This window comes from Rhinolophus sinicus, chromosome 16 (assembly GCF_057876585.1).
Source record: "Rhinolophus sinicus isolate RSI-liver-muscle chromosome 16, RSI-T2T, whole genome shotgun sequence".
Lineage (NCBI taxonomy): Eukaryota > Metazoa > Chordata > Mammalia > Chiroptera > Rhinolophidae > Rhinolophus > Rhinolophus sinicus.
In genome coordinates this window covers 76083086-76110270 of record NC_142516.1, presented here as the reverse complement: position 1 = coordinate 76110270, position 27185 = coordinate 76083086, and the positions used below count along the sequence as shown (strand labels likewise).

Here is a 27185-nt window from a genome sequence, read left to right as displayed (position 1 = left end):
ACTTGTGGTGCTTTCTACTCCACAATTACCTAGAATCTACTTCTGAATCACAGCAGTTTTGATTCTTCCTCTCTAATATCTATCATTTATATCTAGCTTTCCTTTATTTTTGAAATGACTAGGATCAATGTTGAACAGATAATGTAACAGACATCACTGCATTCATGGTTTTAAAAGGAGTGTTCCACTTCACCACGGAGTATAGTGCTTCCTGAAGGTTTGGAAAAGACAACTTTATTAAGCTAAGGAAGTTTCCCTCTATTGCTATCTTGCTAATATTTGGTTGAATTTATAAAATGATTTTTTCCATCTATTGAGATGACCTTAGAATTTTTTCCTTTAATCTGTTAATAAATTGTACTACTAGATAATTTAATTTTAAACTATATTTACATTCTTGAGATAAACTTAACTTGGACATGATGCATTCATTATTGTTGTTATTCAACTAGATTCAGTTCACTAGTATTTTATTTAGAATTTTGGTATCTATAACCATAACAATTTTAACAGGATTATTTGTTTGTCATGATAAACTCACTAGATTTTGCTGGGATTTCACCAAGTTGATAAAATAAGTTGGGGAGTATTCTTTTTTCTTTTTTTCTATTCTCTGGAAGAGTTTATGTACTACTGAATTTATTCCCTTGAATATTTGGTATAATTTGCCTATATAGCCCTGTGAATTTGGTCTTTTATTGGAGGGGTGTTTTCAACTACTGACTTTTTTTTTTTTTTTACAGTTATAGTATTATTCAGGGCCTCTTTTCCTGTTTGATATATTTTAAAGGAAATATATATATATATATATATATATATATATATATATATATATATATATATATATATATATATAATTGGCATGAAATTGTTTACAGTATACTCCCACATTTTTCGAACTTTTGAATTGTCTTTAGTTTTGCCCTATTTTTCATTCTTATGTTTTATTGTATCTTCTCTCTTTCTACTTAATAAATTTCACCAGTGGTCTGCCAACTTTACTACTCTTTTTAAAGAGTTAACATTTGGCTTTGTTTATCATCTCTATTATGTTTTTTATTCTTTCATTAATTTATGTTCATTATTTTTCTATTTTCTTTAGGACTAGTTTGTTGTTCCTCTGCAACTTACATTGGAAGCATAGATCATTAATTTTCAGCTTTTCTTCTTACCCCCTAAGTATCAATTTCCCACAAACTTTGATAGGCAGTATTTCTATTATCCAGTCCTAAGGGATGTTGAAATGACAGCACTCCTGAGATGAAATCAGAATATAAGTTCATTTATTTGCTTCACTGCTCATTCAAACCCAGTTGAGGCCAAGTTTTTCTCCATACCCTTTAAAGGAAATTAGAAAAAAAATCACATGAATCTTCTGCTCTCTTAATAAAACTTTTAAAATCCTGTGGTCACTCCTAGCTACTAGACAAATAGGCAAAAACTCTCAATTTGGCAGTTAATAAGTCCACTATGATATTAAAATTAAGCGTCAACATTCATCCAAACTTAAACTTCTTGCCCACCTAAAGAGCTCATATCTGCTACAGGTGAGTTGTGTGCAGTGGAGAAAGTAAGGTGATTGTTTTATATGATTTATGCCTCCACCTTCTTCCCTTACTTGCTAGGCTAACTTCTGACTTTCCAGGATTGATTTAAGAAAAGGAGACAAAGGTACAGGAAAGGTCTTCATTACTAGTGTCCTGAGACTGTCTAGGCCCTCCTCGGACATCTTTCTCTAATAGGATGCTTCCCTGTGTTCTTCAGAGTCACTGCTTTAGCCCTCGGGCATCCAGCTGTCCAGGTCTCCTTTTGGGGTCATCTTGAAGTCTCTGCTGGATTTCTCTCATCTAAACCCCACATCTGCTCCAGAGGAAATGTGCATCCTTTTGTCACAATAAACCCTGAGAGTAAGGCAAACCCAAATGCATCAACCTTTCTTACTCAACTTTAGAGCAGTTATCCTGCCCTTCAGATTTCTAAGGTTTGAGTCAAATAGTCAGTCCACCATGTCCCACAAATTCCATTAAACTTTCCAAGTGATGTCTCTGAAGCCGCTGTGCTTGTCTTGAGGTGTGGGACTTAGCACTGCAACAGCTCTATCAATAATATATTCTTCTCTTCTTCTCATCTCCCATCCCATCCTCTAATCCCTCCCCTTCCCCCCACAAACCTTTTATATCCTCAGCATAGATGAGGAGTTAGGATCATAAAATCTACGTTGATGACTTCCTTTGAAAATGTTATATGGAAGACTAGCTTATATTAAAATGTGAGGTGTATCATTTTAGGATCTCAACTGAAAGTCTGAAAAACATTTTTAAACTGTTATATATTGATTTTCTAATTTCCATTATTATTTTTTCTCTGACCCATAAGCTATTTAGAAATGTTTTTAAATATCCAAATATATCATCTTTAAAAAATGTTTTGAATATTGATTTCTAACTTAACTCATAGGATCAGGGAACATGATCTATGGAAGCTGATTGCTGGAAAGCTGTTGAGACTTTCTTTTTGACATAGTTCATGGTCAATTTTTATAAATGTACCCCAAACAATAGAGTGGAGTATTCTATATATGTCCATTACATCAAGACTGTTGTGTGGCTTGATTCTACTATTCTCTCTAATCTGACAATTACTGTAATGATTAAAAATTCCTACCATGTTTATGGACTTATAAGTTACCCATTGAAATTCTGACAACTTTCATATGTATCACTAGTAAGTGGTGATTAAGTTGAGAACTTTTTAACCTCCTTGGTACACTATGTCTTTAAAATATATGTGGTTGATTTTCTTTACCTTTAAGGTTTTTTACAGTAAAGTTTGTTTTGTCTGATATTAATATTTTGATATATTCTAAGTGTTTCTGTTTTCTTTACTAGTTTTCTGTTATATCTTTTTACTTTACCTCCAACTTTGCCTCTATTTTTTAGGTGTATGTCTTGTAAGTGACATACAGCTCTATTTAGTTTTTATCCAATCTGAGTCTCTTTACTGGGAAAATTAATCTGTTTAATATGTTTATTGCTTTTACTGAAACATATGGATTAAGTTTTACTATTTTGTGCTTTCTATTAATCATGATTTTGCTTTACTTTTCTCCTTTCTTGCCTTTTATTGAATTTTATTCCCCCCCCCCCTTTTATTGAGAACTTATACCCTTCCAGGCTTCTGATTTCAAATTATAGTCTCATTTCCAATTTGGGACCTTATGAGCGCTTAAGACCATGTCTTCTGTATCCACAAGACTGTCAAAACTTAGACCTTTTGGTAACCGAGATCGGCAAATGCCTCCAGGACACCAGTGGCTTAAGTGCTAGCTTTATAAGTTAGTTTTCAGCTCCCTCCTTATTCAGCTCTTCTTTCTTATTCCTTTCTTTCTCTTGATACAATGGCTGGAACAGTGTATCAAGGGAGATGTATTGCTATGGTCTGAATGTTTGTGTCTCCTCAAAATTCATATGCTAAAGACTGATGCCCTATGTGATCGTATCAGAAGGTAGAGCCTTTGGGAGGTGATGAGGTTACGAGATAAAGGCCTCATGAACAGGATTAGTGCTCTTCAAAAAGAGATGCCACAGAACTCTCTAGCTCTTTCCACCATGTGAGGACACAGCAAGAAGGCACCAGATATGAACAAGGATGAGGGCTCTCACCAAAATGCAACCATGCTGATGCCATGATCTTGGACGTCCCAGCCTTTTAAATATGAGAAATAAATTTCTGTTGTTTATAAGCCACCCAGTCTGTGGCATTCTGTGATAGCTGCCCAAACGGACTAAAACACGTATCTTTTCCTTGAGACTTTCTGCTGGATTAACTCACAACTTTAGAGGTCTATGAACCACACATAGATATTTGACTTTTGTAGTGTGAACATAAAGACTATTTTTTGGTAAAATATTAGAAGGTTTAATCATCTTTCTTAAGAGCATCTTTAATATTCAAGTACCATTCTTTTGAAATGCCTATGCTATCATGTTTTTTCTCTTTTTTTTTATAAATTTTATTGGGGAATATTGGGGAACAGTGTGTTTTTCCAGAGCCCATCAGCTCCAAGTTGTTGTCCTTCAGTCTAGTTTTGAAGGGCGCAGCTCAGCTCCAAGTCCAGTTGCCGTTTTCAATCTTTAGTCGCAGGGGACACAACCCACCATCCCATGCAGAAATTGAACTGGCAACCTTGTTGTTGAGAGCCAGTGCCATAACCAACTGAGCCATCCAGCCGCCCCTCCAGAAGCTCACTGTTAGCACGTTATCTTCAATCTAGTTGTGGAGGGTGCAGCTCACCGGTCCATGTGGGAATCGAACTGGCAACCGTGTTGTTCAGAGCTCACACTCTAACCAACTGAGCCATCCAGCCACCTCATGTTTTTTTCTCTTTTTGTAGCCTTAATAGGTTTAATTTGGCTAGATCCTCCTTTGCCAATGGTTTGCACATGATTAGTTATCCAACATCATTTATATTGACTTCAGGAATTCCTGAATATTTTGCAAGACTTTCAATTTCACTTTGCAGTGATTAGCACCACAGTGTTGGATGTTTACAACATTAGCACCTAGACAAGGCTGTCCTTGTTACGGGCTCAGACTAAAGCTACTGTTAAAAGTAGGGGGAAGGAATACCTAAGGATGTCTAATTTGTGAGGCATCTAATTCACTAAAATGTATTTTTATGTCATGGTTACTTCTGCTTCACTGTGCATCATAACCATGGTGGTGAGGTGAAATAATAAATACTCAGAAAATGAGGCCTTCTCCTCTCTGTGAGTCACAGGGGTATTCCTTCCACTAGATGACCTTTCATTTCAATCAAAATTTACTTCTGAATTTGGTTTATCACTTCTGTTTACAGGTCAGCTATTTAAGGATCAACATCTTAAATCAGTGGACCTCTGGAAAAATAAGACAGTGTTACACAACTAGTCATTTCAGTAGGGGAAAAAAAACCAAACTTCTTCTCCGGTAGTTGTAGAAAAAAAGTAAACTTGATTGAAATGTCCAGTTGCCATTGATTTTAGAGACAATGTGAAGAGTTTTAGTAAAACAGATATATTTCATTAATTCCAAGAAACATATTTTTTTTCTACATTTTAAAATTCCAACATTAGGATGCATATTAAAATCAAGAGTTACAATTATAATAAGCAGTTTCTTTTTTCCTTTATAAAAAGCTGTACCTAAATAATATGCCTTCCAATTCATGGTGTTTTAAATGAGAATCTAGCCCAAATTTCCAATCTAAGTGATAATGGTACTACCAACTATTAGCCAAAAATATTACACTGAAGCAATGGCTATGTAGACTGCAACTTTCTAGTGGATGCATTCCACTGATAACAATAGTAATACAATACATATATTCCTTGCTATGACCAGGTACTGTTTTAGGTGTTTTACTTAATTCTTACAATAATCCATTTTAGGTAGGTTCCTATTATTAACCTCTTTGTTGTCATGGGTGAGGACACTGAAGCTGTGAGGTTAAATGACTTAACCTCCTAATGATGTGTGAAGGCCAATAATGCACACATAACTAGTGTATGAGTTAGATGTTTCCCTTAGATACAAAGTTTTAATCTATTGGTAAACAGAAGAGTTTTATGAAAACATACTGCTAATTTTCAGTATGTCAAAGAGTGGATATCTATTTGCAGAGCAAATAGCCATATACTTTTCTTCATTAAAATCTTGTGGTAAGCAAAATACAATCTCTGCCTCCCCCCACCCCCCAAAAGATGCTCACATCCTAATCTTTGAAGCCCATGATGTTACTTCATGTGGCAAAGGGACTTTGTTGATGTGATAAGGGTACAGACCTTGAAATGGGAAGACTGTCCTGGATTATTCAGAAGGACCCAATCATACCATATGAGCTCTTGAAATCAAAGAATCTTTCCCAGCCGCAATCAGAGGGAGATGTGACTACACTAAGGGTCCAAAAAATGCAACATTGCTAGCTTTGAAGTCAGAGGAAGGGGGCCATGAGCTAAGTGATGTGCGTAGATTCCAGAAGCTGGAAAAAGCAAGGAAAGGGATTCTCCTGTGGAGCCTCCAGAAAAAATGCAGTCCAACTACAGAGGCCTCATGAGACCCCTGCAGGACTTCTGACTTACAAAACTGGAAGATAAATTTGTGTTGCCTGTAAGATAATACTTTTGTGCTGCTTAAGCCACTAAGTTTGTGGTGAATTGTTTAAGCAGCCATAGGAAACTGATACAAGCCTATTTAGGCTAACCTAATTCAATAAAATAATATACAGTATACGAAAACATTTTAACAAGTGAAGGAACCCTTTTTGTATTAATTCAGAGCATTAGATTGGAAAAGTGTTAGATAAGCAGTATCCATTTAACTCATGAATTTGCTTACAAAAACATACTAGATGCTTTGCTTAGCATTTTCCCATGTGTTATACAAATCACTGGTAATTTTAGATGGTACATGGAAAACACTTTAAATTTTCATAGCATTTTAACCTTTGCCTTCCATTTATGGCACGTGTTGCTGGTTTTGCACTCACATTAGTTATTTATGACTTACTATATTTTAGTGTATGATGCAAGAAAAACCTGCTAAGTTCATTCAGCCTCCGGGGGGTGTCCTGAGGCGTCTGCGTCCCACACGACTGAGGCAGCACTCCAGGAGGGAATCGCTGGCATCCTCAAGTTCCTGGGTTGGGGCTTGGACGAGGTAACTAAGCACCAAATATAAGCCAGAATGCCGTGCTCGCAGGGACGACCATCTCCTGCCAAGCCGCCAACCTTGTTACCGGCCCTTAGAAGGCCACAGCAGGACCAAGGACCCACATATTTTCCTGCTTCCCCCAGGAGATGCAAGATTCCGCACAACGCTCGCGCAAGCAATATCAAACCTCGCGATACTCCCAAGTGGCACGGCCCTGGGAGAAAAATACTGCAGGAAGTTTGCTCTGCCCATGTAACCAAGATCCTGTTCTCGCGAGATCCCGATGACAGCTCGGGAGCCCGTTCTCGCGGGATTTCCCGAGTCAGGGTTAGAAGTTGAGGCGGGTGGTAGAAGGAGGCCCAACCCTGAGAGGGAGGGGTAGGGGTCTGCATGCCCGCTTGCTGTCCTCCCTCGGCGGCGCAGCCCAAGACGGCTGGGTGATCGCCGCCTTGGCAGCCTCCACAGCGCCTTCCGGCTCTGCCGCTGCCTCGGACGTCGCCATCCCTACTCCCTGGACCGCCTCAGGCCGAATCTTTGTTCCCTTTCGCCCGGTGGCGTGGGATCGTAGGGGGGCGATGTACGGAGGGCGGCGGGAAGTGGTGTTGGCCGCGGTCCGCCCGCTTGCCTCCTCGCGGTCCTCCGCTGTTTGTTGGGTATTAAAAGTAACCAGGCTTCCAGGCCCATCCCTCTGGCCAGATGGATCCCTCTGCCCCGATGGATCCCTCTGCCCCGAAGCCTCTCGCGGAAACCAACGGCAAAGGTACAAGCTCCGAGTTCGCCTCTCTGCTGACACCAGTCTTTACTGCGCCGGGTTGGACCTGTTCCTTCCGTTCCCTTGGGGTTGGGATTTCATCCTGTGGCTCCTCTGAGTGACAGCTGGAGATTGTGAACCTCTCCAAGGCTGGGACCAATTCTTTGAGATTCAGTGCTGAGATCTGGACTCTGGAATCATACTGCTCTTGGATCTGGTGCTGGCTCTGACGTTACTTGCTAAGCAACTGGGCAGTTTCCTCATCTGTAATATTGAGATCATTGCTGAGTTCTTGTGATTATTAAAAGAGATGGTATGTGCAAAGCACTTATGTGACCCAGCATCTGGCTCATAGTAAAATAGTTGACATTTTTATTTTTTAAACTTGTATGCCCCGGTTCTTTGAGAATGGTAGAAGTTTTTTTGTTAAGTACTTGAAAAAAGATTGAGATATTTAGTTCCGTTTATAACACAAAGAGCTTAATATATGATGTACTGAATCAGGGCCTTATATTCTGCCTTTAAGGAGTCACCAAGAGAGGGCTTAAGGAAGGTGTGGTTATCTGCTGCAAATTATCTGAGGTGCCTTCTTACCCCCGAGTTAATAGCTTTCATCATTTATGGTGAAATAACAAAAGCTACCAGATATTGAGTGCTTGTTCTGCTCCCAGCAATATATGGATTGTTTATTTACATGCTTTCCTTTGAGGAAGAGCTCGATCTCATTACATAGATAAGGAATTCAGAGCTAAAGTTTAAAGAAGTTTATGTAATAAGCCTTAACTCTAGATGCTAGGAATTGATGACACTGTAACTTAGGGACTACAAATATCAATACCTATAGAAACATGGCAAGTGAAATAAACAGATAAAGCTGCTGAGTGGATATCATAGTGAGTGGGGTAATGATGCTTCATTTAAAAGGGGCAGGAACTACTCAGTTCCAGGGACTTGTTCATGCATGTGTGATCTGGTACAGTATGGTAGCTACAAGGGCAGATAGCTTGGTGCAATCCAGGCTCTGCCACTTTCTAGCTGTGCGATGATGGACAAGTTGGTTAACCTTTATCTGTTTCACCATTTGTAAAATGGAACAAATAATATTACCTACATGAAGCAATCAAAAGGTTGTGAGGCTTAAATACACTACATGTAAAGCACATGCTGGAACACATAAGCCTTCAAATGTTAGCTATACATAAATATTTGTTAATTCTACAAGTATTTGAGTTTCAGACATTGTTCTAGGTGTCCAGGATGTAGCTGTGAACACAAATTAAGTCCTGGTCTAAGGAATTCGTATTCAAGTTGAGGAGCAAAACAATAACCGATATTTCATATTTTTCTCTGAAAAGGGAATCAAACAAGGTAGAGGAAGAGAGAGGGCAGGGAATGCTTTTTTAGATTGGATGGTCAGAGAAATGTGGAGATGCCATTTAAGCAGAGACCCGAATGCAGTGAAAGAATCAGTCACTTTGGTATTTAGGAAGTGTGTTGGTGGAAGGAACAGAAAGTTCGGGGGCCCTGAGGTGGGAGCATACTTGCCATGGTGAGGAATAGGAAGGAGGCCACTTTGGAATGCAAGAGGGAGAGAGGGCAGGAAATGAAGTTAAAGAAGAAGACAGGGACAGATAAGGAACCTCACCCTCCTTCCCCCCTTTAATCTAACAGGAAGTCCTTCCAATTTAAGCTATTTGTTCTGGAGTTTGAATATGGAGAGATTCTACCCCTAGCTCAAATTAACTATTTAGTTCTAGAAATTACCCAAACTCAGAAACCAAATAGATTTCCATAAATTGTGTGACGCCCATAAGGCTTTTGGACATGGCGTACCTTTTGACTAATATACTCTTAGACCTTCCGTTTTAAATTATGTTTCCTCAGCACTTCTTTCTCATAGCACACTGTTCTCTTCTTCCAGAGCACTTACTACAATTTCATGTTTGTAATAATATGTCTCCCTCAGTAGATACCAAGGATCTGTGAGATCAGGGATGTATTTTCATTCATAAATTCAGCACATGTTTATCGAATGTCTACTGTGTGCTGGTTGTGGAGATAAAATTTTGAACAATACAGACATTTTCTTGGAAAAGAAATTACTCTTTAGTGGGACAGGCTGATAAAAACAAGTAAACATAATTAAACATTGTGATATATGCTACGGAGGCAATAAAATACTGACATAGAGAAAAATGGGGTACCCTAGTTTAAATGAGGTTTAAGGAGATGACATAAAAAACAGCTGAAAGAAGACCTGCATAGCATGTTTGAGTCAAGGGAGTAATTGGCAGATTAAGTAGGAGAGGTAAGTAGAGGTAGACAGATCATACAGGGGTTTTGTAGGCTATAGTACGGAGTTTGGACTTTATTCTTTGTGCAGTGGATGGTTATTGAAAGATTTTAAGTTAAAGTTTTGCTAATAATTTATATTTTTAAATAGCCAATATTGCCACTATGTAGGAAATGGATTGTAGGGGGGAAGTAGTGGCAGCACAGAGAATGGTTAGGAGTCTATAGCAGGAATTTAGGAGAAAGCCGAAGGTGACATGCTTTGGGGCCGAGGTTGAGTCAAATCTGGCCTACCACTTGTTTTCATAGATAAGGTTTTGTTGGGACACAGCCATGACCATGTGTTTATGTGTTTGTGGTTGCTTTTGCATTACAAGGGGCAAGAGACAGGATAGCCTCCAAAATCTAAAACAACAAATAGCTAAAATCTGACTCTACAGAAATAGTTTGCCAACAGTTGTTCGTGTTTCCCCGAAAATAAGACCTAGCCGGACAATCAGCTCTAATGCATCTTTTGGAGCAAAAATTAATATAAGACCTGGTCTTATTTTATTATAAGACCGGGTATAATATAATAATAAAAGACCTGGTCTTATTTTACTATAATATAGGACCAGGTCTTATATATTATAATATAATACCCGGTCTTATATTAATTTTTGCTCCAAAAGATGCATTAGAGCTGATTGTCTGGCTAGGTCTTCTTTTCGGGGAAGCATGGAGGAAAAGTGATACACATTTGAAGTAGAGCCAGCAGGATATTCTGATGGATTGTGTTTAGGGAGTGATATAAAAAGATAAGTAAGGGCTGGCTAAAGGTTTTTTACTTTGAAAGGTTGCTTAGATGATAATACCATTTTTAATATTCAGAAAATCTGGTTCTGAGCAATGTTTAATCACTCTCATTTTTGGCATTGTTTATTTTTCATTTTGTACCCATTGTGTGGAAAAGTATCTGATGAATAATTGGTATCAAATCATATGTGTTGAATAGTAAATAGATTAATGAATTAGGTCTTTAAAATTAGAAGGCATTTGCTGAGTAGGCAAACAAATCATGTGAAACAGAAATAATGTGTTAAGAATCACTGTATCAGTTAATTTAGGTTTTAAGGCTCAAAAAATACTGTTTTGAAAATAGGGCCCATTGACCTATTGTTATCTCTGTACACTGGATCAGAGTTTTAGTTTCACATTTAAACTGTCTTTTAGAATAGTGTTGCAGTTCTCAGATAGTTCAGATCCAAAGATTAGAGTGGGAGAACAGATTGTTCTCTGTGTACGTCTAATTGTTATGCAAAACACAACCTCACCAAAGTTAGTGGGAATAATGGTTTTACTTTTGAGGAACAACTGATAGAAATAGCATAATGAGCTAGTCTTCTTTAAGAGAGTATAGACATACTAGTCATATTATAATCATAAATGTTATAAAAACCAAACTTGAAATCATCAAGAAGACACTAGGAAACTAGCAGTGGTCATCCGATCTCAATGAGAAATGTGTGAGAAAAATAATTCCTACAGTTCTTACAGTTGTAGCCAATCCCACAAATCCTCTGGGATTCTTGCTATAAGAAATTCCATTTGTAAAATTATTTTTACTTAGTTTTCTCTATTTGGTACTTCTTAATTTTATCAATAGTATACTTTATTGAGACTCTCCTCCCCATTCATAGTGCTATATTTTCTGAAGAGAAAATAAAATAGCTGTACAGTTAAGCACAGAATAAATTCATGTATATAGAAATCAGGCTCTTAAAAAATAATAAAATGTTAGCAGAAAGAGATCTTGGAATTCATCTCTTTTCTAAGAATCTCAACCCTTCAAAAAAACCTTGTGGGGAAAAAGCTGTGACAAAACTGGTACACATCTTTGAATTGGAGGCTCCCTTGGTTAGTTGTATACATTTTTAAAGCAACAGTTTAGAAGCAGCAGTATTGACAGTGAGAAGAAACAGCTGTCTTGAGAGAACAAAGATGGAATAACTATAAAAAAGAAGAGAGAAGACAACAAAAGCTTTGCTGTCCAGAGGATTTTAGCTTACTCCTCACCAAATCCTATTCACTATTCCGCTACCATATCACAAATAATATACGTAATGTTCATAAGTCATCATGAATATTTAAATCAGTGATTCTCAACCCTGGCTGTGCATCAGAACCACCTTGGAATTCAACAATAACAACCAAACAAAGTAATAAAACCAGTTGCCCATGGTCCATATGCACTGAATCAACAGAGGTAGTGTCCAAGCTTGTATGGGGAGATTATGACACAGCCAGAGTGAGAACCACTGGAAAAAATTATGTACCGTTTATTCTGCTTTTTATCGGAGATCATCTGATGATGTATTTTAGGAAAATATCTATACATGTTATAAGTCTAATTTATCTTGTTTCAGTTATTTGGAAAGAGTATTTATGAGGTATTTTTTTTTCTCATAGTGGATAAATGAGGTATTACTTTATAAACTAGATTTGGAAACTTTATTTTCTTCTTCATCATTACAGACATATGGCATCCAGGAGAAAGATGTCTTGTCCCTTCTCCAGATAATGAAAAACTGTGTGAAGCAAGCATAAAATCTATCATAGTGGATGAAAATGGGAAGTCATTTGCAGTGGTCTTATATTCAGATCTTCAAGAAAGGAAAGTACCTCTTAAAAGACTTCAAGAAGTAAAATCTATTAAAGATTGCTCCAGGAATTTCATATTTGATGATGAAGATTTAGAAAAACCTTATTTCCCAGACCAAAAATTTCCATCATCTGCTGTTGCTTTTCAATTATCTGAAGATGGAGACTCCATTCCTTATACTATTAATAGATACTTGAGAGACTATCAAAGGGAAGGAGCCCAGTTTCTTTATGGACACTTCATCCAAGGGAGAGGGTGTATTCTTGGTGATGACATGGGACTTGGAAAAACAGTACAGGTAACTATTTTAATTACTTTATAATTAAAATCCAGTAAAGTCATTTTATTATGTACATGAGTAGATACCATATGCAAATATCTATGTGTACTCTCAACTCTTATGATAGCTGGTGTGTGTGTGTGTGTGTGTGTGTGTGTGTGTGTGTGTGTGTCCCACCTGGCAGTAAAGTCCTCAAAGTTTAGTCATTATTTTATCCTCAGTAATTACTTAGTATTTATGAAATATATTATTTGAAATAATGTTTAGGTATAACTTGGCTTGATTTTACCTTTGGTAATACTAATACTAAGTTATCAATTATATTTATACAGTAGTTTAACTTTCTTAGTAATACTTTATGGAAGGAAATACTTTATGGACATTTGTTAAGCTGTATAGCATGGTTAAATTGATTTCTTGCAGGCCTTTTGTGCATATTGTTTGAGACGTTTGTTAATCTGGGATACCTGGGCCACTAGGAGTTCTACGGGTAGACTTCAGAGAGGCCGCTATTTCCCTAAAATGTGTGCCGGAATTTGTACACGTACTATATACGTTTCTGCAGAGAGGGTCCATGTTAGTTATTTATTACTGTATAATGAATTACTCCAAACTTTAGCAGCTTGAAATGATACACATTTATCATATTATAGTTTCTGTGGGTCAGAAATCCAGATACAGTTTAGCTAGGTCCCCTGGCTCTTTCTTTCTCAAGGCTATAGTCCTCCCTTAGAGAAGGGAGGATTCACTCCCTAGCTCACATGGTTTTTGGCAGGACTCAGTTCCTTGTGGGTTGTTATACAGAGGCCTCCATTTCTCGTGAGCTATTGGTGAAGGGCTTCCCTTGATTCCTTGCCACATGGGCCTCTGCATGGAGCTGTTCAAAGCATGACAGTGTACTTCATCAGGGAGAGCAAGTGAGAGGACGAGAGATAGCACTAGTGAGACAAGTCATGATCTTTGTTACCTAATCACAGGAGAGACAGCTTCATCAGAAACAAATTGCTAGGTGCAGTCCATACTCAAGGGCAGATGAAACCACGTTGTGAACACCTAGAGGTGGGGATTATTGGCAGCCCTGTCACAAGCTGCCTACCACAGGCTCCTTAGCTTTCATTAGATTTTCGAAGGGGTTTATGATCCAAAGAGTTTAGCATTTTGAATCTAGACCTTATACTAAATCATCACTCTGGATTGTCAGGAGTGTTTGTCTAGTTTGTGATTAAGTCCTTCCGTGTTTCTTCCTTATAAATGAATTTAAGCTGTTTTATTTTTCATGGTACTTCCATTGTTAGCAGAACTCAAAGGTAAGTGAAAAACTTATTTAACATGTAAGAATAGGCAAATAATGGGACTATGTATAAAGCTGTGGTGTCAAAAGCAAGGGTAAAATTAAGTCCTTCTATAATCATAGTGTATTACCATTAGGCATACGCTCTGTTCCTTTAAGTCCAGGCAGTGCACACAGTTCTAGGCTTACACATTGAAGATGCTACGTAATTGCTTGTGGAATAAATGAATTTGCTTTCTCAGGAGAAGAGGAGGGAAGAATAAAGAAGGGAGCCTTCCGGATACTACTGCCTGTGACTAAGATACATAGATGAATACTAGAGGAAAATAAATAATAAAGCCCTTCTGTAACTATCTTTACGTATACTTTTACTGTTTTCGCCCATGATAGAATGTTCTTTCTCATACTTTGACCAGCTAATGCCTGTTCATCTTCAAAGTCAGAAACATGAGGGTGCTACAAAATGTGACCTGCAGTTTAGGAACCCCCACCCTAAATCTACTAAATATAATTCAAATTCTTCTGCATATTTTAGGCTCAGATTTAGCTTTCATCTCTGAAGCACATGTTACAAAGAAATTCCCTTTATTCTACATTTCATAGGATTATTTTTAAAGTGATTTTACTGCATAATTTTATATTATCTGACACACTGAAATCACTGGAAGGCTTTGAGCTGTGTTACATGCTGTGAAAGTCTTTGAGGGCTCATCTCCTGAAGATCAGAAAAAAGATTCTGTCCTAATTTTGACACTAAGGATTTGTCTGATTCTTGGGGACTAGTTGTCTAGTTCTTGTAACTCAGAGAATAATTTCTACATAATTAGGCCTTCCTACCAACAGTGTGTGAGAGTTATGGTTATTCCATATCTTCATAAAATTTGGTTTTGTGATTGTTTTAGCAGTTTTGTTAGGTATCTGTGTATGTGTTTGCTTGTGTGTTGTTTATATACTTTAGTAAGGTGTAATTGACATACAATAAATTGCATAAATTTACAGTGTACAATTTGATAAGTTTAACACGTGTGTGTATATATATGTATATATATATATATATATATATATATATATATATCTCCAAGAAGTGATCACTACAATACCGCAGTCAAGATAATGAGCATATCTATCACCCCCAGAAGTTTCCTCATGTCCATTTGTGCCTTGTTGCGTCCTGCACAACACAAGCAGTGGGGAAAGCGAGGGAGGCGGCAAGGGCTAAAGTCTATTATAGAAATAAAGAGACCAGAGGCTCAGAATGCAGAGAAACCACAGAGGACCAAGGGACTCACAGCCTCAAGAGACTGGAGCCCCGAATCGGGTCGTTGTGGGTATTTATTGCTTTTTTACAATAGGCATCACATGATTCTGGGCAGGGTCTGTAAAACTCTTATACCACTAATACAATTTGTATATTTTCAATACCCAATCACATTGTCCCAAAGCAACCTGTGCATGCTGTCCCCACATGACCAAGGTGCGGTGTGTACAACCCCTGGGGGAGCAGGTCTCTCAAGGCAATTATCCCATGAGCTAAGCGGGAGCGAGGTAGTTTCGCTCAATTAACGTTCCTTAGCACAATAGGGTGCTGGACATTTGAAGCATGCGTCAGCAGCTTCCAGAAAACATTGGAGGAGGGGCATCCCTCCTAGTTTCAGAGGCTAACTCATGGGGGTCCCCGGGGTCCCGTCTGGCTTAAGTCGTCCCTCCCTTGAGGAAACTTACTCATCTTTGACTGCAGACCCAGCATACTGGGACCAAGAGAGGGAACCTATAAACTCAACCCCTAAGAGGGACAACCCTGCAACCCTCTTTCCCTAAGGAAAGGATGGTAGGGACAAACGGTTAGGATGCTGTGTGACAACAGTGCCTGTGATATGTTCAACACCAATAATTCATCACCTACTACTTTCACTTTTATTTTTTATTTGGACTAAGAAATTAAATTGGGAAGGAATGCAAAATTCTAGATTTTTATGAAAATTTCCTAATATTTTATAGCATTCTCACATCTAATTCAATAGGTATTTTGAAAATGGTACCCCTTTATATGTTCTCCTAATATTTAATTAGCTAATATAACTATAATAAATAATTTCAACTGGATTATACAGGTTTGGGAAACTGACCTTTGATAATCAAACAGTTCACCTGATAGGAAGGGAGATGAATGGGCACCTACTATGGAGTGGTGGTTCTCAAAGGTGTAAACTCTGGACCAATAGTATCAGATCACCTAGGAACTTGTTAGCGTTGTAAATGCGTGGATCTTACCCCAGACACACTGAATCAGAAACTCTGGGAGTGGGGCTCAGCAATCCCTCCAGTTAATTTGAGGCCCACTAAAGTTGGAGAAACTTTGCTCAGACTATTGTTTTTCAGAGGGGATGGAAAACTGGTAAATTTGGTGAATTGGTTCAGTGGACGTTGGTCAAGAGTGTTTATTTAGTCTATGTGAATATTTATGTATAGGATGATATCATTTCACTTTTTTAAAAAATAAAATTTTAGAAATGGAAATATTAGAGATAATCTTGTTCAGCTTATTTACTAAATGACTTACCTATCTAAGGTCATATACAGGAAGTAACCATTTTCATTTCTATTCAGTACTCTTTCTCCTGTCTCTACCCTTTGCTGCCTCTATCTGGCAGTCTTTTATTCAGCTTTTAATTAACTATTCATTTATTCAATGAGTTGACATTTATTAAGCACCTAATGTGAGTCAGGCTCTGTGATAGGCAGTGATACAGATACACATGATCGTAATACTTATATATTCACAAATGGCTGATAAAAATAAATGAAACCAAAGCATCATCATCCAGTCTGGTGAGTAGAATTGAGAGAGGAAGGCTTCAAAGGGAAGTTGGTATTTTCATCCTTTGCTTTTTGTTGGGTTTGCTTTTGAACTGCCACCAAAATTTAGAATTAATTTGAACGGTATCAATTAGGACATTAGAGGGTGTTTTTTTTTCCTCTTTTTCACTAAAGGCATAACTCTAGTACAGTGTTTGAAAGGTTTATCATAAAAGAAGATCTCATTTGTTAAGTCAGAATTTTCTTTTAATCTTAATTTGTAATTAGCTTTCATAGGCACAAAGTCTTAAAAACGATTAGATAAGTACAATATGTGTTTTACATATTTATTTCCCCATCTGCTATGTGAAGATGGTATTAGTACGTTTTGAGCAGCAGAGGAAAGATAGAAATTTGTAAGCTATGAAGATTTTCTTTGAATCTTTGTTTCTGTATTACTAGATATTACATAATCAAAGATGTCACTGAAGGACGTCATTTTAAAAAGATGTATATAGTAAACCTCAATTCTGAGAGAAATGAGGAAATTGCTGATAATTACAGCTTTCTTAGGTCATTGTTGATATCATTTTTTGGATAATGTGATCTTAGATTCAAAAGCTATACTAAAATATAAAAGTTCTACAGATCACAAGTCATGTGGTTCACTCAGGAATATAGTAATAAAGAAAAAGTAATATTGACTGTATTGTCATTCATGGAGAAAATGTCATAATTTCCAATGTTAGAGACTAATTAACCTACAGAGCCACAAACCCTTTAAAGCAGAAACAAAAATGTCCTCTTGTTTTAGAGATAAATTGCTTTTCTTTTGGTATGTATTCAGATTTTAGGAGTAGAACTTTGTAAAGATAAATGGACTAGTTCCCTTTTCAAAACAGTTCTTTGTTGTTGTTTGTAAGCAGGTAAAAATCATCATACTTTGTGAAGTCCCAGGGAGATGAAAAATGAGGAATGTAGACTTTTGTTTTTTTTTGGTCTTATAAGGAAGAGACAATTTTTTCTGCTATGCCTTCTGTTGGTTTAAGGGAAGGTTTGTTGCATTATTTCCCTGCCTCTGATTTACTCTGTATATCATGAACTGACTGTATGTGAGGAAAATGACCTATAAAAATGTTTGCCTGATATTTAAAAAGGAATGCCTGTGAAAACAGAAAGCTTTCCCAAAGTGATATTTTATTTCTGAAATGCAGTTTTTGGACTCTTACTATTCTGTAAGTATCTGATTTACATGCTTAAATTTGTTCTTTACATCCCTAAACAGTTTTAGAACTATCCAACATTTAAAAATGTTTTCTTTAATTAGTTTTATAAACCTTCATTGTAAATATGTCATTCACCTTCTGTGACTTAAGATTTTGATTGACCTCTACTGTGCTAGTATAGCGTGATAGGATGGCTAGACCTCTACCTTTGCTTTCTCAGAGTGGGGTCCAGATAACAGAGCCTACATTTCCCAGTTCCCTTTGCACGTCTTGGGCTTGTGACAGGTTCCTCAACAGAAATGAGGGTAGAAACGCTGAGTGCCAGTTACAATCCTGGTCCGTGAAATCCCCCTATGCCATTCTTCCCATTCTCCCTTTCTCTATCTGCCTTTTAGATGTTGACACATTACTGCTATCATTACCCTAATATAATCTAAAAGTTTGTCAGTGGCTTTAATTAACTTCCCCAGTTAGTGTGTATTCTCAACTAAAGTCAAATTTACTTTTATTTCAACTTACTTTTTTCGAGGTGGGTGGGTAAATAATCTTAGGAAGTAGTGTAGATTATATAAGAGATACAAAGATTCTTCTTTAAAATTATTAGTGGTTAGTGAATTAAATTGTAAAGCTGATCCGTAATTAGAGCCTATAAATTTAGTCACCTTCTATGAAACTTTTTATAAATATGAGATTCTTAAATAGACATTTCACATATCTTTGTTTCATGGAATTTGACAAATTAAGTTAGAATTAAGATTGTATGGGTGGCCGGTTAGGTCAGTTGGTTAGAGTGTGGTGCTGATCACGCCAAGCTTGCTGGTTCTGTCCCCACATGGGCCACTGTGAGCTGCACCCTCCTTAAAAAAAAAAAAAAAAAAAAGATTGTATATCATCTTAGATGAACAGATTGAATGATGAGTTACCATAATCAAGAATATAGTTATTCTATAATGAAACAATCCAAAGGTGAGTTAAGAGCAATCCAATAAATTTGAGTTTTGTATTATTCATTTAAATGTTCATATAATATCTAATAGGAATCTTTTTTGCCTCTTTAGTAGCTTTTAAGGACCAGTTGCCTATAAATCAAAACAATATATGTATCAATTTTGTATGTATGTGTGTGTCTTTAATTATAATGTTATTACAAACACAGCACATTATGCTGTTCAATGTTTTTTGACATACATATGTTCTATAGAGCCTATAATCAATCTATAAAGGATTTCCCTTACCCTAGAAATTTTCCTCATGTCTCTTTCCCGTCAATACCCCAGTAGCCTAAATGTTTAATTATAAATTTTCTGTGATTCTTTGAGTATTACATTCCAAGAAGTGGTCAGAACCTGAAATGTTATAAATATTTACATCAGATGGAATTCAGTAAATTTTAAATTTAGATTACATTTTTTTTAATACAAAGCATGAATAACTTTAAACTTAACTTACTAAAATAATTATAAAGTGGAAATTGTGGGTATGCATCAGAACTCTTTTACTGAGGTTATATTAAAAATATTTAAATTGTCCAATGCTTTAACTCAGTTATTTGTGGAATATCCTTTCTGCCTCCTTTAATCTGGTTGTACATAGTGCATCAGACATTTTGCTCATATCACTTGCTTGGTGAATTCTTCAGTAACTTTCTGTTCATGGATTTATTTTTTCTCAATGGTGCTTCTTCAATTCATCTCCTTTCCACCCCATCCCCACCCCTAGAATCCTCCTCCAAATCAGCTGGATTTCAACTGCTGGAGGATAGAAATAAGCCTTTCATCTTACCTTTTCCAGCACCCATCACAGTACCTGGCATGTAGTAGGTAATACATATATTTTTATTAAATGCACTCATGAACTTTAATTTGAATTGGGTAATCGTATGGTTATAGCTTATATTTGATAATCCCTATATGCCAGGTTCTATGATAGATGTTTACTGTTAAGCATACATGTTAATTAGGCGTTATTGTCCCCATTTTATTGATGAAAAAATTGAAATTTATAGAGTTAATGTAAATTGCCCAAGGTCACATATAAAGTTGGTTGGTCAAACTCCAAAGTCTTCCATAACTCCTACATTACACTGCCTTACATAATGTGGATTAGGAATGAAAATTTTGTTAGAAAATTTTAAAGCTCAGCACAAGTTTGACCATTCTCGTATATCATTTTATAATCTTTTAGATAAAAATTTGCTGAAAATATTTATTGTGATGTACAAAATTGTATACAGGGAATAAAGCCTTAAGTGGAATGATGCTAGCAAAAATAGCTGTTTACTAAATCATTAATAGGTACGAGTTTGATATTTTACATATATTTTTTTTTACTATTTTTAAGAGGTAAAATAATATTGATAATACCTAAAATAGACCAATTCATGCTCATAAAAATGCAAACATTAATTTCTTTGTTGTGGTGAAATTCATATAATAAATTAACCATTTTAAAGTATAGAATTCAATGGTGTTCAATGAATTCACAATGTTGTTCAACCCCCATGTCTTTCTAGTTTCAAAACTTTTTCATCACCACAAAATACCTTATACCCGTTAAGTAATCACTCTTTATTATCCCCTCCCACATTGCCCAGCACCCATTAATTGGCCTTCTGTCTATGGATTTGCCTTTTCTGAATATGTCATCTAAAAGGAATCATACAATTTTGGCCTTTTATGTCTGGCTTCTTTCATTTAATGTTTCCGGGCTCATCCAAGTTGTAGCATGTATCAGTACTTCATTCCCTTTGTAGCTGAATAATATTCTATTGTATATAAATACTACAGTTTGTTTATCCATTCATGCTTTGTGTACATTGGGATTTTTCCATTTTGGGCTGTTATGAATAATGCTGCTGTAAACATTTGTGTACAAGTTTGTGTATGGACATTTGCTTTCATTTCTCTTGTATATACACCTAGGAGTGGAATTACTAGGTCATGTGGTAATTAATTCTGTGTTTAACTTTTTGAGGAACTATTCCATTTTCCACAGTGGCTACTATTTTACATCCTCATCAGCAATCTATCAGGTTTTCTACTTCTCTACATCCTTGCCATCACTTGTTATTTTCTGTTTTCTTTATTGTAACCATCCTAGTGCATGTGAAGTATCTCATTATAGTTTTGATTTGCATTTCCTAATGACCAATGATGTTGAACAACTTTTCATGTGCTCTTTGGCTACTGTGTTCCCCCGAAAATAAGACCTAAAATCAAGGATGACATCCCCTGAACATAAGCCCTAATGCGTCTTTTGGAGCAAAACTTCATATAACACCTGGTCTTATTTTTGAGGAAACATGGTATTTGTGTATCTTCTCTGTAGAAATGTGTATTCAAGTTGCTGTAGAAATGTGTATTCAGGTTATACCCCCTTACCCCCCCACCCCCAATTCACGTGTTAAACTAATCCAGATGTGTTCCTTGAGAGGTAACTAGGTGGTGAGGATGGAGTCCTTGTGATGGGATTAGTACCTTTGTAAGTACTAGAGACTCCAGAGAGGTTGCCTCCTCTCTCTGTAATCCATCATCTGAGAACACAATGAGAAGATTGCCATCTGCAGGAAATGGGCCCTTACCAGGCCCTAGATCTACCAGCACCTTGATCTTTCACTTCCTAGCCCCTCCAGAAGTGAGTAATAAAAATTTGTTGTTTAAGCCACGTGGCCTATGATAATTTTTTTTTTAAGAGATTTTTATTGGGGAAGGGGAACAGGACTTTATTGGGGGAACAGTGTGTACTTCCAGGACTTTTTCCAAGTCAAGTTGTCCTTTTTCAATCTTAGTTGTGGAGGGTGCCATTCAGCTTCAAGTTGTTGTCCTTTCAGTCTTAGTTGTGGAGGGCGCAGCCCACCATGAGAGTTGAACCAGCAACCTTGTGGTTGAGAGGACGCGCTCCATCCGAACCATCCGGGAGCTCAGCGGCAGCTCAGCTCAAGGTGCCGTGTTCAATCTTAGTTGCAGGGGATGCTGTCCATCATCTCTTGCGGGACTCGAGGAATCGAACTGGCAACCTTGTGGTTGAGAGCCCGCGCTCCAACCAACTGAACCATCTGGGAGGCAGCTCAGCTCAAGGTACCGTGTTCAATCTTAGTTGCACCATCCCTTGCGGGAGTCGAGGAGTTGAACCAGCAACCTTGTGGTTGAGAGCCCACTGGCCCATGTGGGAATCGAACCAGCAGCCTTCGGAGTTAGTAGCATGGAGCTCCAACCGCCTGAGCCACTGGGCCAGCCCCTATGATAATTTTTTGTAGCAGCCCTAAGTAATTAAGATACGTTCTTTGCCCTTTTTTTTTAAAACTGAGTTGTTTGTCTACATATGTATGGGTTTGTTTCTGGTGTTTCTATTCTGTAACATTGTTCAGTTTGGCTATCCTTTTTGTTAATTACTTTCTTGCTATCCCTTGTCTATTTTTATTCCTTTGTATTTCCACGTAAAGTTTTAATCAGTTTGTCAAGTTCCATCAACAAATCTGTTGGGATTTTGAGTAGGAGTGTGGAGTTCAGTTGTACTGAATTGAATTGCATTTATAGAACTCTTTGGGGAGAATTAAGATGCAGCAATAGCTTCATTTATTTAGAACTTTAATTTTTCTCAACAATGTTTTATAGTTTTAATATGGTCCTTACACATATTTTGTGAAATTCACTCACAAAACTGATGCAGCAAGAAATAGAAAATAATCGTTCTTAATTCTATTTTTGATGGTATTGTCAGTAGAATACTTTTCATTTAATTTTCCAATTTTTTGCTAGTGGTACAGTAGTTTACCCTCATTCTTGGTTTCATTATCTGCAGTTTTAGTTACCTACAAGGTGTGATAATTAAGTTTGCGAACTCATCCTAAAAAAAGTGCTACATACCTCATTGCTGAATATCAAACACTACGGTCACTTGCAAAATACTCCTTTGGGAGGCTATGCGCTGAAACCAGCGCCTACTCCACCCTTCAAGCAATTTTGGAATTCTTTTTCTGGAACGGCCATTAGAGCTGTCGTCATACTACCCTTGATGTCCTGAATGTCATCAAAACGTCTTCCTTTCAATATTCCTTTATCTTCAGGTAAAGAAAGAAGTCATTGGGGCCCAGATCAGGTGATTAGGGCGGGTGTTCCAATACAGTTATTTACTTACTGGTTAAAAACTCCCTCACAGACAGTGCCGTGTGAGCTGGTGCACTGTTGTAATGCAAGACCTCCTTTGGGACCATTTTTGTACACACCTTTCTCATGCCACGATTTTCAGTTAAGATTTTCCTGTTTCTCTGTCGATGTTTACTTGGTCTGCTATGCTTCTTACAGTAAGCCAACGATTTGGACACACAATTCGATGAATTTTTGCAATGCTTTTGTCAGTTCTGCTCATTACTGGCCGCCCTGACGTCTCTTCATCAGACAAACACTTAATCTGTGTGTACACTGCCATTTTCTTCATGGTGTTATCCCTATAAACTTGGACTAACATGTCCCTGATTTCACTTCCATCCCTGCCAAGTTTAACAAGAAATTTAATATTTGTTCATTGCTCTAATTCAAGCTCAGACATTCTCGCAAGGACACACAAAAACATGCAACAATAATGAACGCTACTCAGTGAGACACCACCACACGTCGACACGAACACAGCTGTGGGACATGGATATACCAAGGTTACGAAACCTTACCGAGCTGTTTGTACAGTGCTGCCAATGTAAGTGCACGGTGGCAAATTTGTGAACTGAACTGTCAGGCCTTGTATGGCAATCATGGTCTGAAAATATGAAATGGAAAATTCCAGAAATAAACAATTCATATGTTTTAAACTGTGCACTGTTCTGAGTACTGTGATGAAATCTTGAGCCATCCTGCCCTGTCCTGCCCAGGACATGAGTCATCCCTTTGTCTAGGTTAGTATCCATGCTGTATATGGCACCTGCCGGTTAGTAGTAGCCATGCTGGTTATCAGATTGACTGTTGCAGTATCACAGTGCTTATGTTCAAGTAACCCTTATTTCACTTCATAATGGCCCTAAAGCTCAAGAGTAGTGCTGCTGGCAATTTGTATATGCCAAACTGAAGCCATAAAGTGCTTCCTTTAAGAGAAAAGTTATGTATGTATAGGAAAAAACATCATTTTGTTTATATACATATATACATACATATATATATATATATAGAGAGAGAGAGAGAGAGAGAGAGTCAGTCTCTATCTATCTATCTATCTATCTATCTATCTATCTATCTATCTATCTATCTATCTACCTATGTATATCTGTGGTTTCAGGCATCCACTGAGAGTCTTAGAACATATCCCCTGCAGATAAGGGGGGACTCTGTATATAAATATCAACTTTATTTTTGTATATTGACCTTGCTAAATTTGTCACTTATTCTAATAGTTGTTTTGTAGATGCCTTAGGATTTTCTATATAAATAATTATGTCATCCATACAGGCAGCTTAACCTTTAAATTTTTATGTTTTTTATTTCTTTTTTTTTTTTTTGGCTGCATTACTGGTTAGGTAGGACCCTAATGCAATTTGAATAGAAATGAGAGAGTAATATCTTTATCTCATTAGGATCTTAGGGAGAAAGCATTCAATATTTTAACATTAAGTATATTAGCTATAGGATTTCTGTAGTATCTTTTATCAGATACAGGATATTCCCTGTAGTCCTACTTACTTACTGGAATTTTTAAATAGTTAACGTGTATTAAATTTTCAAATAATTTTTCTGCCTTTATTTAGATAATCATGTTTTTTTCTCCTTTATTCTGTTAACATAATATATGAATCAGTGTGATTTATGTTGACTGTTTTTTTTAATGTTTAACCAATATTTATTCCTGGGGTAAACCCAATTTGGTAATGAAGTATTATTTTTATATATTACTGGGTTCAGTTAACTAATATTTTAAGAATTTTTACATTTATATTTATTACAGATATTGGTGTATAATTTTCTCATAATATGTTTATCCGGTTTTGGTAGCAGGGTTATGTAGACCTCATAAAATAAATTGCGAAGTGTATCTTTCTCTTCACTTTTCTGAAAGAGTTTGTGTAATTTTTATCCTTAAATATTTGATGGAATTTACTAGTGAAATCTTTTGGGCCTGGAGTTTTCTTTAAAGGAAGATTTTTTGATGATTAATTCAATTACTTTAATAGATACTGTGTTTCCCCAAAAGTAAGACCTAGCTGGAAAATCAGCTCTAATGTGTCTTTTGGAGCAAAAATTAATATAAGACCCAGTCTTATATCATATCATATATATTATATTATATCATACCATATCATATCATACCATATCATATCATATCATATCATATCATATCATATCATATCATATCATATGTCATATCATGCCAGGTCTTATTATGTAACACCGGCTCTTATAGTACAATAAGACTGGGTCTTATATTAATTTTTGCTCCAAAAGACGCATTAGAGCTGATTGTCCAGCTAGGTCTTATTTTCAGGGAAACACGGTATGAGGCTATTCAGATTATCTATTTCTTGCTATGTCAGTTTTGATAAATTGTATTTTTCAAGGAATTTATCCATTTCATCTAAGTTGTCTATTGATTGGCATAAAGTTATTTGTGATATTCCTTTATTATTTTAATGTTTGTAGGGTCTGAGGGATACCTCTCTGCATTCCTAATGGATTCCTTGTATAGTCTCTATTTTATTCTTGATTCAGCTGCCTTGAGGTTTATTGATTTTGTTGATCTTTTCAAAGAACCAGCTAGCTTCTAGCTTTGTTAATTTTCTCTATTGTTTGGTCTCTTTGGTATTTCACTGATTTCTGCAATTATCTCCATTATTTTCTTTCTGCTTACTATGGATGTATTTTGCTCTTCATTTTCTAGCTTGTTAGAACCTTGGGTCATTAATTTCATACTTACCTTCTTATGCTTTAGATTTATGTTCAACCATTACTTTATCTGCATCCCACACATTTTTATGTGTTATATTTTAATTTCCATGCAATCAAAAATTTTTTCTAACTTTCCTTGTGATTTTTTCCCCTTTGATCCTTGGGTTATTTATAAGTGTATATTTCATTTGCCATTATTTACCTATTTTTTTCCCTAGGTATATCATCATTAGTTTTTTCTAATTTCACAGTAGTTAGTCTGTAAGATTTCAGTATTTTGAAAATTTATTGAGAGTTTTTTTTTTATGGCCCATTTTATTGAACATACTATGTGCATATCAAATGAATATGTAGTCTACACTTGGATATAGTCTATAAAATCAATTACAGACCAAGGTGATAAGGTGATTGATAATGTTCAGGTTTTCTATTTTTTTACTGTTAATTGCTGGCAGGGAAGTTAAAATCCTATCCTATGATTGTGGGTTTGTCTATTTCTCTCTTTAATTCTAATAATTTTGCCTTCATGTATTTTGAAGCTCTGTTATTAGGGCCATAAACCTTTATGATTGTTATGTCTTCCTGATGAATTGAACCCTTCATCATTATGAAATGTCTCTCTGTTCCTGGTAATATTATTTGAAATCTATTTTATCTGATATTAAGATAGCCACTCCAGTATTCTTTTGCTTACTGATTGCATGGTATGTCTTTTTCAAGCCATGTCTTTATATTTACAGTATGTCTCTTGTACACAACTCTTATCCATTTTGACAATCTATGATATTGAATTGGTTAGTCCATTTATATTTAATGTAATTCCTGTTTTGTTTGGATTTGGACATACCATTTTATTATTTGTTTTCTGTTTGGACAGACTATTTTCTGTTTTACTTTTCCTCCTTTCCTGCCTGCTTTGTATTGATAGGATATTTTTTAGAATTCCATTTTGTTTCTTCTATTGACTTTATAACTATTTTTCTTTTCATTGTTTTTTTTTGGTGGTTGCTCGAGTGATAAAAATATACAGTTAACTTTTCACAATTTACTAAAAGTTAATGTACCACTTCATGTAAAATATAGGTATCTTGTAATGAAATAGGTCATCCTATTCTTATTTTAAGGAAAGTAAGAGTGAAGAAAGCTAAGTATAATATCTGTAATGCTTACTTAATACCTAATATCTAAATTTTGAAGGTAAAACGAAACTTCATTCCCAGAATCAATCAAACTTGGTTTTGGTGTATATTCCTTTTTTATATTTCTGCATTCCATTTGCTAGTATTTTAAGAGTTATGCTTCTTTATAAGTAAGAGAAATTGATCTGTAAATTTCTTGTCTTGTAATATTTTT

The 27185-nt window shown here is 36.3% G+C and overlaps 1 protein-coding gene and 1 long non-coding RNA gene across 5 annotated transcripts in view; one reads left to right on the top strand and one right to left on the bottom strand.

Annotated features, from left to right (window-relative positions):
- Positions 1 to 27185, top strand: part of ERCC6L2 (ERCC excision repair 6 like 2) — a 141072-nt gene that overhangs the window by 18409 nt on the left and 95478 nt on the right. For 3 of the 4 annotated variants that reach the window (XM_074330259.2, XM_074330257.2, XM_019711982.3), the window contains exons 1-2: positions 6992 to 7450; positions 12248 to 12672. In XM_074330259.2, coding sequence (XP_074186360.2) covers positions 7387 to 7450; positions 12248 to 12672 — 489 coding nt within the window. In that variant the 5' untranslated portion in view covers positions 6992 to 7386. Of the gene's footprint in view, positions 1 to 6991; positions 7451 to 12247; positions 12673 to 27185 lie in introns of those variants that run through there. The other variant, XM_074330256.2, reaches the window with a different exon arrangement.
- On the bottom strand, positions 1262 to 7014 carry LOC109434755 (uncharacterized). Its single transcript, XR_002135865.3, has 2 exons — positions 6547 to 7014; positions 1262 to 1338 (listed from the first exon to the last, which is right to left on the bottom strand). It is a non-coding gene; the product is annotated as an uncharacterized LOC109434755 (long non-coding RNA).